General features: G+C 41.9%; 1 protein-coding gene across 1 annotated transcript in view; it reads left to right on the top strand.

Moving 5' to 3' along the window:
- Window positions 1-3257: 3257 nt before the first annotated feature.
- The window catches only part of FERMT1 (FERM domain containing kindlin 1), a 31415-nt gene continuing 20095 nt past the window's right edge, over window positions 3258-14577 (top strand). Inside the window, exons 1-5 of the mRNA XM_049651121.1 lie at window positions 3258-3408; window positions 4047-4280; window positions 7794-7940; window positions 9503-9716; window positions 11444-11546. Of these exons, the coding sequence (XP_049507078.1) occupies window positions 3258-3408; window positions 4047-4280; window positions 7794-7940; window positions 9503-9716; window positions 11444-11546 (849 nt within the window). The remainder of the gene's footprint in view (window positions 3409-4046; window positions 4281-7793; window positions 7941-9502; window positions 9717-11443; window positions 11547-14577) is intronic.

Genomic DNA, 14577 nt, shown 5'->3' with positions numbered 1-14577 from the left:
GTTTGCTGCTCTCCTCAACAAGTAACAGCTTGCTGCAGATGAGAAGTTCTCTCAAAAATGAAGGTGCAGAAAGATAGGAGAGGAATGTGGGGAAACCAGATTGTCTAATTTTAGCCTGAATTTCGCTGTAAGGGAATCACCATGTATTGCCTAGGTGAGAAGTGTTTTGACTGCCCAGGTTAGGAAAAGACCTATGACTGATACTCATGAAACAAGCAGTAAGGAGTCGCTTAAAAGTACAAATTTTTCAAAATACCTAAACCTCAAACCATAGCGTTTTAGAAATTGTGAGGGTCTTGAAGTCAAATAGTTCAATGCCAAGTTATGGCGTTATCTTTATTGCCTCCTCACTGGGAAAGATGTTAGTAGAAACACTTAGTGAAGGCTCCTGAGAGTTTAGCTCATGTGGTTGTAAGAGTTTTATTTCATATTGGTGTTGCAACTTTGTCAAGGACGTGTTCCAGTGTAGTGGTTGAAAGTTTGGAGCTAGAAACACCTGGATTTCTGTCTGGGCTCCACCATCTAACTTGCTGTGTGACTTCCAACAAGTTGCCTTACCTCTCAGAGCCCGAGTTTCCTCATTTCTAAATGGGATTGCTGAGCAGGTAAAGAAGATAACACGTACTCCGTGGTTCACACAGAATACTTCACCGGGTAAGTACAGAATAAATGATACTTGAGCCTGATAATGACAGTGAAGTGAGAGTTTAGGCCCAATTGCATAGCATTCACTGTCCACGCAAGAGGTGTCCGCAGGTGCCTCTGTGCACGCAGAGGTACAAGCGTTACATCGCTGGGCTCCTTCTGGTCATAAAAACACAAGGCGCTGCTTCTGAACTCTTGAACTTGATTTGAACAAATGAAATCTGTCCTAAGCCTGTTCAGATTTGCAGTGTATCATTTTGTGTATTTTGAGATTCTCTGATGCTTTCAAGCGTGAACAGTTTCAAATGCACACACAACTGGTATAACACTGGTGGTATCATTATTACTTATTATTAAAAGTAATGTTTCTCAGGTATCACCATGGTGCCTGGCTTAATATCGATTTGGGGTAGATTGACGGGGGGGACTGAGTCCTGGAGCTGATTGTTCACGTGGCTGCCTGGACTCAAAAGTGTGAGCCCCAGACCAGTGTCACCTGGAGCTTGTTATAAATGCGGGGTCTCCACCTCTACCCCAGACCTGCTGAACAGAATCTGCAGGTTAATAGATGCCCAGCGGACTTGTGCACTTTCCATCGGAGAAGCTCCTTCTTAGGAGTTCGAGTGCACTGATGTTTCTCAAAAATAGGCCTTAAGTTAAAAACTGGGAATAAACCGAGGGTTGGGGGGCGGCGGAAGGGAGGGGAAAGTGGGTGATGGGCATTGAGGAGGGCACCTGTTGGGATGAGCACTGGGTGTTGTATGGAAACCAATTTGACAATAAATTTCATGTTAAAAAAAAAAAATAGGCCTTAAAGAAAACATGCATCTCTTATAAGCCGTCTCTATGTAGTAAAATGAAAAAGATGTGTTATCATTTAAATGCCTGATAATTTTATTTTAAATCTTTAAAAAAAATTTTTTTTAATGTTTATTTATTTTTGAGAGAGAGACAGAGTGTCAGTGGGGGAGGAGCAGAGAGAGAGGGAGACACAAAATCTGAAGCAGGCTCCAGGCTCTGAACTGACAGCACAAAGCCCGATGCAAGGCTCAAACTCACGATCCATGAGATCATGACCTGAGCTGAAGTCGGACACTTGCCAACTGAGCCACCCAGGCGCCCTATTTTAAATCTTTAAATAGCCAGGAGAGGTAGTATCATGAGCTTTCTGTTATAAAAAAAAATTTTTAATGTTTATTCATTCTTGAGAAACAGAAAGAGACAGGGCATGAGCGGGGAAGGGGCAGAATGTGCTTTCTGTTTTAAAAGTAAGACAGAGCTGGGCTGCCTGGGGGGTTCAGTGGGTTGAGAAACCGACTTCCGCTCGGGTCATGATCTCACAGGCTTGTGGGTTCGAGCCCCGTGTTGGGCTGTGTGCTGACAGCTCAGAGCCTGGAGCCTGCTTCAGATTCTGTGTTTCCCTCTCTCTCTGCCCCTCCCCCACTCATGCTCTGTCTCCCTGTCTCAGAAATAAATAAACATTAAAAAAAAAAAACCACCAAGGCAGAGTCCCCTGTTTAAAAAAAAAAAAAAAAGTAAGACAGAGCTGTCATTTTAAGTTCAGCCAATTTTGGATCCCAGTGTTCCTATTTCCCCCTGAAACATGTCAGTTGTGATACTGCTTAGCTCATTTTTATTCCTGTTCCTCGAAAGAGAGGAAAACTCTGAGTCTGAAGTTCTCACCCCATCTGTGTTTTGAAGAGTGGGCTTTGTGTGTCTGTCATTCCTGTTTTCAATCTTTTACCAGAGTTTTGTCCAAAAACTTAATTGATGCACTGAATTTACCAACTCTTATATAATATAAAATGGTAACTCAAGTAAATCAAATACCTGGCAATAATTGTTAATGACCTATATCTTTATATGCATTTAAGGTAAAACTACATATTATATGACCGAAATAGAAACTATTTTGCTATACTTTTGTTTTTTTAATTTTAATACCAGAAGATGTCATCAATATTTGTAGGAGGAATGTAATAATATACATAGATAGATAAAGATTTTCATGGCATCCTTTTCTAAAATAAACTTTATCGAGGCATCATTTGTATATAACAAAGGCATCAAACTGTATGTTTAAAATCTGCATTTCTGTGGTGAGCACAGCATAACATAGTTGTTGAATCTTTATATTGTATACCTGAAACTAATGTAACATTGTCAACTATACTCAAAAAAGAATCAGTGCATTTTTATTGCATGCAAATTATACTTCCATGAAAGTGATTGTTTAAAAAGATATCAAGGATTGCCATGATTTGTTGCCTATTGCCACAGTAGTTCAGAGAAAGTCAAGAAAAGTCCATAGAGACAGAAAATGAAGATTGATGCATTGGGCAGGCACAGAAAAAAAAAAAAAATAGGTCCTGGGGGAATAGAAAGATAAAGTTACACAAATCTGGAAAGCTTGAGACCTTATAAGACTTTTTGTCTTCAAGGTTCAGATGTTAAATTTAATATTGAGCACGGGGAACCCTGCAGAGTTCCTGAAGAAGAGGCTAAAATGGAAAAAAGTTTTGCCCTGCAGGATGTACTGGCAAGCTCCTGTTTCCTTCTCACTTTCTGATCCATGTCTCACTTTTTGTCGGCAGACACCTGCTTTTGCCACGATGCTCTCATCCACGGACTTTGCATCTGCTTCTTGGGAGCTCGTCGTCAGAGTTGACCATCCAAATGAGGAGGAGCAGAAAGATGTCACATTGAGAGTGGCCGGAGACCTGCATGTTGGGGGGCTGATGCTCAAGTTAGTAGAACAGATCAGTAAGTTCCCGTTTCTTGATGGTTTCCCTACCTTTGAAACCCTCTCTGTTGTACTAACAGTAAATGGCTAATCTAGGCTGTCTGATCATCTAAGTTTTTCTGTTTATTTTTCTTACGATGGCTCAGAGAGCAAGCCCCCTCCCCACAGGAGGAAGAGAAATAGACGATCCTGCAAAAGGATGTGTCTGTTTCTTTCACTGTATCTAAATATCACTGTGGGGGTGCCTGGGTGGCTCAGTCAGTTAAGCTTCCGACTTCAGCTCAGGTCATGATCTCGCGGTCCGTGAGTTCGAGCCCCGCGTCAGGCTCTGGGCTGATGGCTCAGAGCCTGGAGCCTGCTTCCGATTCTGTGTCTCCCTCTCTCTCTGCCCTTCCCCCGTTCATGCTCTGTCTCTCTCTGTCTCAAAAATAAATAAAAAACGTTAAAAAAAATTTTAAATATCACTGTGATGAGGTTCAGGCTCTGTTTTCTACCCACCCCACTTTAGAGACTTTGAAGAGGTGCTGAGGCTTGTTAAGCCTTAGGTTGTAAAAGGGAATGGGGAGCTGAAGACCCATTTGTTGAAGTTCTTGCACACAATGGATGGACTCTTAAAGTTCGTTCTTATTCTACTTCATCGTATTTTTCATGTTTGCAGACATATCCCAAGACTGGTCAGACTTTGCCCTTTGGTGGGAACAAAAGCATTGCTGGCTTCTGAAAACGCACTGGACCCTGGACAAATATGGAGTCCAGGCAGATGCAAAGCTTCTCTTCACCCCTCAGCATAAAATGCTCCGCCTCCGCCTGCCAAATGTGAAGACAGTGAGATTGCGTGTCAGCTTCTCGGCTGTGGTTTTTAAAGCTGTCAGTGATATCTGCAAAATCCTGAGTGAGTACCCCAGAGGGGCCCTGTGCCCTTTGGACTGTTAGCAAAGGAGGGCAGGAAAATTATGTGTGCTTTCTGCCTGCAAGCATTTGGCTTTACAGAACATTTCCCTTACTAGGAAGCATACTTTTCAAGCCTGGTTCTGGGGACTTTAGCCATGTAAGTAGAGTTAAACCAAATGGAACATTATTGGAGGAAATCAGATTCACTTCCACAAAGCTTAAAGCTATTTCCAAAGAAGTCTTTAAACAGAAGAAACAGACCCATTAAGATCCCCGCCCCCCCAAAACAAATTCATTCCTCTAAGCCATAGTAATATCATCATTATATTTAAGACAAACAAGCAAGAGTTCCATTAAATCATTACCACCAGGGGTGCCTGGGTGGCTCAGTCGGTTAAGCGGCTGACTCCGGCTCAGGTCATGATCTCGTGGTCCGTGAGTTTGAGCCCCGCGTCGGGCTCTGTGCTGACAGCTCAGAGCCTGGAGCCTGTTTCGGATTCTGTGTCTCCCTGTCTCTCTGACCCTCCCCTGTTCATGCTCTGTCTCTGTCTCCAAAATAAATAAACGTTAAAAAAAAAAAATTAAAAAAAAAAATCATTACCACCATAGAGTTGATATATGTTTACTGATTTTGAGATAATAGTGTTGCAATGTCTTAACTGCTTTCCTAACGCTTGGCTCTAGTAAATATTCTATCCACAAAAATTATTTGTGGAGTAGAAGGAGAAAAGTACACTTAATTATGGATTGAAAACTAATTCTTATGGCTTTAACAGTCATTAGGGACAACACTACCCAAACCATTTATTTGTGGAACCTCTATAATGGAAGTAAACCCTGCATCATGGTTCTTATTCCATATTTTTTGAAAGCGTGTAGGTACATTCTATGGTTCCAAGGCTGAGATTCAGCATTTGAATATAGTATATACAATATATGAGTGAGTGACCTATCTTTCCCATTAAACTATTCATTCATTCCTTCAACAAATATATATTGATTAGGCAGGCATTGTGTTGAGTGCTAGAGATTGCTTAACAATAAAAATAGGCCTAAATCCCTTCCCTGCTTGAGCTTACATTCTAGGATACAGAGGCAGAAAATAAATAATAAATGTGAACATTAATTTAAAAATAAGATGTTTGGGGCGCCTAGGTGGCTCAGTTGGTTGGGCATCTAACTTCGGCCCAGGTCATGATCCCGCGCTCCGTGGGTTCTTGCCCTGCGTCGGGCTCCGTGCTGACAGCTCGGAGCGTAGAGCCTGCTTCAGATTCTGTGTCTCCCTCTCTCTCTCTGCCCCTCCCCTGCTTGTATTCTGTATCCCAAAAATAAATAAATATTAAAAAAATTTTGGGGTCGGGGGGCGCCTGGGTGGCCCAGTCGGTTGAGCATCCAACTTCATTCGGCTCAGGTCATGATCTCACTGTTCGTGAGTTCGAGCCCTGCGTCCCACTCTGTGCTGACAGCTCAGAGCCTGGAACCTGCTTTGGATTCTGTGTCTCCCTTTCTCTCTGCTCCTCCCCTGCTTGTGCTCCCTCTCTCTCAAAACTAAATAAACATTAAAAAAATGTTTTTTTAATTTTTAATAAAAAATTTTAAAAAATAAGATGTTAAAAGGAGATATTTGGTAGAGAAAAAAAGAAAAGCTGTGACAGTATGTGCAGGACTAGGAGTTCCAGTGGGCAGTAGGGGCTGGTGTGGTATTAAATAGGGTGAAGACAGAAGCCATTACACATTACCTGTGTTCTAACACCTAGCACAATGCCTGGCACACATTAGCTACTCATTAACCGTTAAGTGAAAAAATGAATGGAACCTTCTAGTACAGAACTCCTCAGCAGTGCCCTGGTACATGGTGGGCAAATGGCAAGCACCAGGGCACCTTGTTTTCAGTAATATTCCAATGAGGATTGGAAAACAAAGTAAATGATCAAATAAAACCCAGTCCATAGTAGACTGGAAACACACATCATGGCTGGGACTGAAAATTTGAGGTTCCAAAATATACAGAAGCAGTCAGATGTTCTTCTCTTTTCCAGATTACGTCTTCATAGTAGTCATAAAGGGCTCAATGTGCCATTTTTAGTCACCTTTTTTATATCTGTTCAATTGAAGCTAAATCAAATTTAGTAATATGATGAGTTTTCCCACAAAGATAGGACAAGACACAAATCTTGGGCTTGGAGATGTAGGTTTTGTTTTGTTTTGTTTCTAATGCTTCTACTGGAAATTCTGATTCATCTCCAGGTCTCATATATAAATTATGCATTTGGAATGGGCACAGGTGTGTGTTGCAACCTGACAATCAAGCATCGTTAGTTATAGAGGAAAAGGATGGAGCTGAACTGCTAGCCTCAGCACTAAGCAATGTTTGAAAACTGGCAGGACCTATGGAATCAGTGCATTTGCCTCCCAGAAAGCTGCTCACAGACTCTAACGTCCATATTCCTCAGCTTTCACTTGGAATCATATAGAAGCTCATGGTGGTTCATGGTTATCAGGAGCTCTGATTGGCAATGGCAGTTATAAATATATTGGACTAATGGGAAAAAATGGGAATCATCTTGGTTTGAGTTCTCCAGAAGCAGACCCTGAGATAAGAATTCAAGTACAAACATTTATTTTGGGGGGAGGAGATTCCAGAAAACACTGGTTGGGGGTGAGGAGGTAAGACTGGAAAGAGAAGCTCTTCAGTAAGAGAGCATCACCAATCAAATCACACTCGGGGGCAATTGGGGGGCTTCTGGGAGACAATGTAAACATGCCTCAGAGCTATCCCACCCAATGGGTCAGGGACTGGGGGTATTAATATACCGCTCATGTTAGTCACTGAGGGCTGTTTTTGGAAGTGTTAATTCTCTGAACTTGTGTGGCCTGTTGCATCAGTATTTGGGCAGTGCACACTCTGGCATACAGAGCAAGCCCTCAGGCAGAAAGACTCTTGTCCTTGTTGCCACTGGAAGTCGGGTCAGAGTGCACTGAAATGGTGAGGGCCCAGAAGAGATGGGCAGGACACCAATACTGTCCGCCACAGGGATGAAATTAGCAATTGTGCACAGTGAAAGGGAAAGGTTCTCGGGATCTATGTTCAAGAAAGAAAATGGTGGGGTTCTTGGTTGTTATTTTTAAAAAAACTGAAGAAAGAAAAAAGAGAGGGAGGGGAAATTATAGCCAAATGCTTATAGTGGTTGAACCTGGGTGATGAAAGCATGAGGAGGCCATTATACTATTCCTTTTGCTTTGTGTATGTCTGAAATATTTTCATAATAAGTTAAAAAACAACTAGAAATTTTATTAGATTAAATCTTCTGATCTTTGACCCCCCCCCCCACACACACACACACACACCCATCTATTTCTTCCAAAGGGATGCAATTTAGTTCCATTTACTTCTCAGGAATTTCCTGAGAAATTATTTCAGATGCCTAGCATGACTCTGAGTCTTAGAAGGTATTTTCTTTTTACTCTTTGATAGTTTTTCTTCCTTCTTTATATTTATTCATTTGTCTGTTAGACATTAGAAGATCAGAAGAACTCTCCTTGTTAAAGCCTTCTGGTGACTATTTTAAAAAGAAGAAAAAGAAAGACAAAACTAACAAGGAGCCCATAATTGAAGATATTTTAAATCTGGAGGGGTCTCCAACGACTTCAGGTCCACCAGGTATGATTCATGACAGGTGTTTTGTTTTATTCCATGCTTGAATCCAAGGATTTCTTAAATCCCTAGAAATCTCACTCCTCGGCTCCTCCCTCCTCTTCTTCCCTCCCCTCCCCTCTCCTCCCCTCCCCTCCCTTCTCCTCCCCTCCCCTCCCCTCACCCCCCCAAAGAAGGACTAAAATTGCAGGATTCCTGTGATGAGGAAAGGATGTGCAATTAATTTTAGAACTCACAGAATTTTTTTAACAAGGTTTTTTTTATATTTCATTATTTTTTTAAGTAGGCTCCACGCTCGACGTGGGGCTTGAACTCATGACCCTGAGATCAGGAGTCGTGTGCTCTACCTGCTGTATAGCTCATTATTTTAACTGTGTTAAATAATGTTACTGATGAAAGCAAAACTTTAGGAGAATTGGCTGTGAATTTGGGGAGAAAAGAGATTAGTTGGATCACTCAAATATACTTTTCCTGATCCTATCTTCATGTGATTCTTTTCTGAATGCAGTTTAAATTTTGCATTGGGCATATGGATGGGGTACCTGAGTGGCTCAGTCGGATAAGCATCCGACTTCGGCTCAGGTCATGATCTCGTGGTTTGTGAGCTTGAGCCCCGCATCAGGCTCCCTGCTGACAGCTCAGAGCCTGGAGCCTGCTTCAGATTCTGTGTCTTCCTCTCTCTCTGTCCCTCCCCTGCTCACGTTGTCTGTCTCTCTCTCTCTCTCTCTCTCAAAAATAAATAAAACATAAAAATTTTTTTTAAATAAATAAATTTTGCATTGGGCATGTAACAGGAGGGCAGGTAAAAATTCTGGAAAGACAATATCCTTGTCTTTTTATATAAAAACAAACTGCTTACAATATCAAAGGTTTTCATTCAGAGTATATCCCAATGCAAAGAGTAAAAGGGATTATTTGCGTTTTCCTTACACAAACCATGTGATTTATAAGCCATCAACTAGCTATGTTCTTAAAACTGGCAAGTACTATTATTTGTTTAAAGGATTTGCCCAAAACTATAGTCTGTACATGCATTCTGTGAGATCTTCTGTTCTCTAATGGTGCCAAAACTTACTGCTGAAATAGAATTTTGGGGTTTTTTTTAAGTTTATTTATTTATTTTGAAAGAGAGCACACACAAATGGGAGGAGGAGAGAGACAGGGAGAGAGAGAGAGAATCCCAAGCAGGCTCCACACTGCCAGCAGAGAGCCCGATGTGGGACTTGAACTCACAAACCATGAGATTCTGACTTGAGCCAAAACCAAGAGTCGGACACTTAACCGACTGAGCCACTCAGGTGCCCCAAATAGAATTTTGAATTATTGAGAAGGAGATAGTCCCCAGCCTTTGTCTGGGTTGGTTTTGGAAGCTTTTGCGGCCTGTGAGTTCTCAGCCTTCCCAGGAGGTAAAAAACGCCTCCCCCGTCATGACTCATCTCCTTACTTTAAATAGTGCAAACAATTAAATTCAAAATCCATTTTAGCATAAGCAGTGTTAGTATTTATTTTCCCAAAGATTCCTCCCTCTGAATCTCATGTCATAGTACAAGCTTGCCTCTACCTTGCAGTAAGTCCTGGATTATATAGTAGAACCATGACTCCCACATATGATCCCATCAATGGAACGCCGGCGTCATCCACCATGACATGGTTCAGTGACAGCCCTTTGACTGAACAAAACTGCAGCATCCTCGCATTCAGCCAGCCCCCCCAGTCACCAGAAGCATTGGCTGATATGTACCAGCCTCGGTCTCTGGTTGACAAAACGAAGCTTAACGCAGGGTAAGGACATGGCTCCGTTTTCCTTCTCTGTTAACTGGTGTTGATACAGTAAGAGAGATGCCACAGAGGTGGGGGAGAGGGGGTTGTTTAACTTTTAAGTTAGCATGCCTGGGGATTGTACACTATTAGCAAAAATCAGCACAGATTTCGGCTACAGAAGGGAGAAATGCCACCTTTGGTCATTGCAAGAACATTTGAAGTATGGCAACATTTATGTGTTCTGGTAACTCAATGGATTGCCCTATGTGAATACTACTCCATCCCTGTGGATGTACAAAGTGTTTTTGAAGGGATGTAGAGCAGTGTATAAGTGGGTTGGTCCCATGGGCCAGTGGGGAGATCCAAGGTGGCCCACCTGGCCCTCATCGCCTTTTGTGGAACACCACATCTTCCGTTAGATGTTTGAATGAGTGAGTCCTTCAGCTTTGAAGTCATCTCAGAACATACACTCAGACTACTTCTCAAACCACCATTTCTTTCACTCCCCACTGTTCACCACATAAAGTCAAGTTTGTTCACAGCCTTCTACTCCCAATGAGAGCTGGCCCAGCAGATGTCTCCATCCTGTGCACTCACATACCCCATTCCCCCTACGGTGCACACACACACTTTCTATCACTACCTTTGCTCTGCTGCAAGATTCTTTTCCTTCTTCCTGCTCGACCCAGCCCCTGCTTGTCCTGTAAGACCCAGCCACATACTGTCTCCTACTCAGAAACACCATTCTGGATGGGTTCACCTCCTTGCACTCCTGTTCTGACACTTACTCGCTCCCGTGCCACCATTTCCTACCTTATGATGCTCACTCCCCCACTGGACTATCACTTCCTTTAGAACAGAGGTTGCATCTCAGTCATCCTTATGTTCCCCCCACCCCCGAAAGCCTGTTATAATAGACTTTCAAGCCATCTTCATTCTGTGGTACTGGATGCCACTCATCCCTGCCTCGTTCTGCTGTTAATTTTTCATCTCCACCTCTCTACCCCTCACCATTGCCCAGTACTTATTTTTCAACTCTAGAACTGTACCACCCAGTATAGGAGTCACTAGCCACATGTGGATATTTACATTTAAATTTGAATTTAATTAAAATTAAAGCGTGGCACGAGCCACATTTAAATCTTCAGTAGCCACATGTGACTAGTGGATACTCTATTGGACAGGGCAATATAGAATAGTTCCATTGTTACAGAAAGTTCTGGACAATAAGATAGACCCAGCGTTGAGTCGGACCAGCTGGTGTAGAGGAGAGGCTGTGTGGGAAGTCAGCAGGTACAGATTTTCATTCTGGCTCCACGACAAGGCACATGACCTTGAACATATCACTTAATGTCACTAAGACTCCATTTTCTCACGTATAAAACTGAGAAAATAAGAACTGCCTTGGCTCCTTCACTGAGTTACTTTAAAGTATCTGTGTAAACAAAATATGTATACAGAAAGCACTTAGAAAGTTGTAAAAGCTATAAAATGAAATGCAGATACAAGTTATTATCAAGTCCTCTCCCTTACAGGTTTTTGGTTATATTACTCGGACTTTGTTCAAGGAAATATACACACACGCACACACACACACACACACACACGTGTACATTTATATATGTGTGTATATGTAAATGTAAATGCATGTATATAAATTTAAGTATGTATACAAATATGTTATGTAATATTGTAATATATGTGTGTAAAATGGATTGGCTTTTAAAACCCATCCTATTGTTTTCTAGTTGGCTGGACTCCTCCCGTTCCCTTATGGAACAAGGCATCCAGGAGGATGAACAGCTGCTGTTACGATTTAAATACTACACTTTTTTTGACTTGAATCCCAAAGTAAGATACATTTTCTCTTCTGTCTCTCCTTTTGCTTTAATGTGAATGCATGGAAGTGTAAAATTGAGTCATTTAGTTATCAGAAGTAGGGTTCATGTGTATAATCTTCTGTTTCGCTATGTAGGGTTAGAACGATCAATGTATATATACTGTCTTTGGATTTTCGTCTTTTACTTTCTGGCAGGTATGGTCAGCTGCCCCTGAGTTGGCGGGAGTTTGTGGGGGTCTTCCCGCCCAGCACAGTGTGCTCTGCCCTTTCCATCTACATAAACAAAGGAACAAGAGGAGAGTGGCTCACAGAGCTGGAATCCTTAATGCTTAGGAAGGAAGCCAAGGTTAAGAGCAGGTTCTCATGAACAAGCCCCATGATGGTGCACACTACACTCCCCACTGCAGTCAAGAGGGACCATCTGTACCCCAGCTGGCTACCAACTCCCATTACGTGCACACCTGCCGCCTGAAGTTTACTAGGACAACTGAGCGGTGAAATAAATCCTCTGAATTTCTGCCCCTTCCTCACTCCTGCATGGCCCTTTTGTGGAGCTGTAAGTCAGCACTTAACTGGCCAAATGTAGAAAATGTAAACTGAGTCACCAGCCTCCACGCGCACAGGGTGGTTTTATCCTAGTTTCATGCTTATTGCTCTTTCCCGTTCATTGCCAGGCACTTGTTTGAGGAGGATGCCTCAGGCCACCTCTTCTGTGTAGACCCTTTTCTCATGCACGGTGGTGATTCTGCCTCTCGTGGCACTGTCTTCTCCTTGATCCTGATTTGAAGTCTGGTCTTCAAAGGCACATCTCTGCTCCCACTTCTTCCTTAACTGGCATCTTCTTCAAAATAAGCCCTATTCCTTGTCATTTCTGTGGAGCTCCTGCTCAGTCTTTGGTTTAGATCCAACTTAATGCCCATGGCCCTAGCTTGTGTCTAGAATGCATAACTTCCACTGAGTCATGGCAAAAGAGTGAGTTCTGGCTCTTTGAAAAAACCAAACCTTCAGGAGAAACTACCCTATGTCTTCTCCTAAAAGGGAAGGGATTTTTTTGTTTTGATTTTTTTTCAAGGGCACTGTGAATGTCATGTTTGCTTAACTGGTAAGCAGTTCTCTCTGTATGGCTCATGAACAAAACTGATTCGAATCAAACAGCCAAATAGAAGCTGTCCACCCAAAGGTGACAGGAAGACTCAGGCTTTGGGGATACAGCTTTGGGGCATAAGAACAGTGATCCCCAACCACTTTAGCATTCCCTTCTCCCCCTTCTAAAGTAGGGAATGCTATAAATATAACCTAATTGAAGGTTCTTACTATGTGTTGAGTAGATAGAGGGGTACAGAAATTTAAGATGTGGTTCATGTTTTCATAAAACCTACAATCAACTCTAGAAGAACAAAGACATCACCCAGAAAACCATTATAAAGCTGACAAGGCACCCTGCAAATGGGAACCCGACTATGCAGTAGGGTCAGGGAGCTTCTCTTCTCCAGCTTTCAGAAGAGAGATGCAGGCAGGCTGTAGCACTGGGGTAGCAGGTACTGATTGAAATCTCAGATATACAAAAATACTAGAATATACAAAATTTCAAAAATAATATACTTTAAAAATACAAAACCCAGCATCCATAAAAGAAAACATTGGTACATTCGTAAAAAATGAAAGTTTTATGCGTGCCAAGAAACTATATACAAAGTTTAAAAGTCTTGGCAACACATACAGATAAAAGGTTAATTCCCCTAATAGAGAGCCCCCAGAAATCAATAATAAAAAGACCAACAACCCAGTAGACTAATGATCAAAGGATAGGAACACACAGTTCATAGAAAAGGAACTACAATGGCTTTCAGCCTTGTACTGACAAAGATCAAAAAGTTTCATGCACTATCTTTGCAAGAGTGTTGGGAAAACGGCTCTCTCGTACACTGCTTGTAGGTCAAAGTACAAATTAATCTGATCCCTATGGAGGGCAGTTTGATAATATGTATCAGAATTACAATTCTACATAGCTCTGACCAGGCAAATCCACTCCTTGGTATTTATACACAGTTATACTAAAATATGTGAATTAACATGTCTGCACAAGAACAGCCTTTGCTACATAATTTGAGGAAGAAAATGGGAAACTACCTAAACATCCATCAGCAGGGAAGTGGTTAAGGACCTTATGATACATCCATACAGTGTTGTAGCTAAGAAGAATGAATCAGGTTTCTTTTGATGTAGAACATATTCAAGGTATATTATCGAGTGAAAAAAAAAAAACAAACAAGGAACAAAACAGTCTATAGAGAAACTACCATTTGTGGGGGGAAAGGAAGGGAAGGAGACTTAACTTTTTATTGTACATTATTTTGTCCCTTTAGGATTCATTCAAAATGAATTTCTTCATTGTGTATTATTTTTCCCCCATTTAAATGTGTGGATTGAAAATAACTTTTATAATTCCAATAATTCACAGTATTTTTTTAAAGGTTCAGTAGAGAAAAGGCACATCAGTTTCAATAAGAATCCTAGAGGACACTGAAAGTCGCCTCACAGCTAATAGGGAATCCTGAGTGATTAGATCTAAATAGTAACCCTTTCCTGAGAGAGTGAAACTGTGGGAGGTAGGTTTTGTTACTTGTTTGTATTGGTTTTGGGTGGAAAGAGAGAGGGGTTCACTGAATTGACTGGAGGGGGAGAAACAGGGATTCAGGCAATGGAGGTGGTAGAAACCACAGCTTCCAGTCTGGGGTTTCTATTTTCAGTAAACCAGAAGACAAAGGAAATCTAGGGCCAAGGAGAAGGCAAGAGTAGCCAATCCCCACCAAGGGAAACATTTGCAATCCCCATCAAGGGAAACATTTGTTTCTAAGTTAGGAAAACCACGGACTGAGTTCTCAAAGAGAAAAAGACCTGTCAGGGTGCCTGTTAATAAGTGACCTGCAGGGGCGCCTGGGTGGCTCAGTCAGTTAAGTGTCCGACTTCGGCTCAAGTCATGATCTCACAACTCGTGGGTTCGTGCCCCTAATCGGGCTCTGTGCTCACAGCTTAGAGCCT

The sequence above is a fragment of the Panthera uncia genome (genome assembly GCF_023721935.1).
Source record: "Panthera uncia isolate 11264 chromosome A3 unlocalized genomic scaffold, Puncia_PCG_1.0 HiC_scaffold_11, whole genome shotgun sequence".
In the NCBI taxonomy this organism is placed as follows: domain Eukaryota; kingdom Metazoa; phylum Chordata; class Mammalia; order Carnivora; family Felidae; genus Panthera; species Panthera uncia.
Note: the sequence above shows the minus strand (reverse complement) of the source record. Positions and strands in the feature narration are given on the sequence as shown.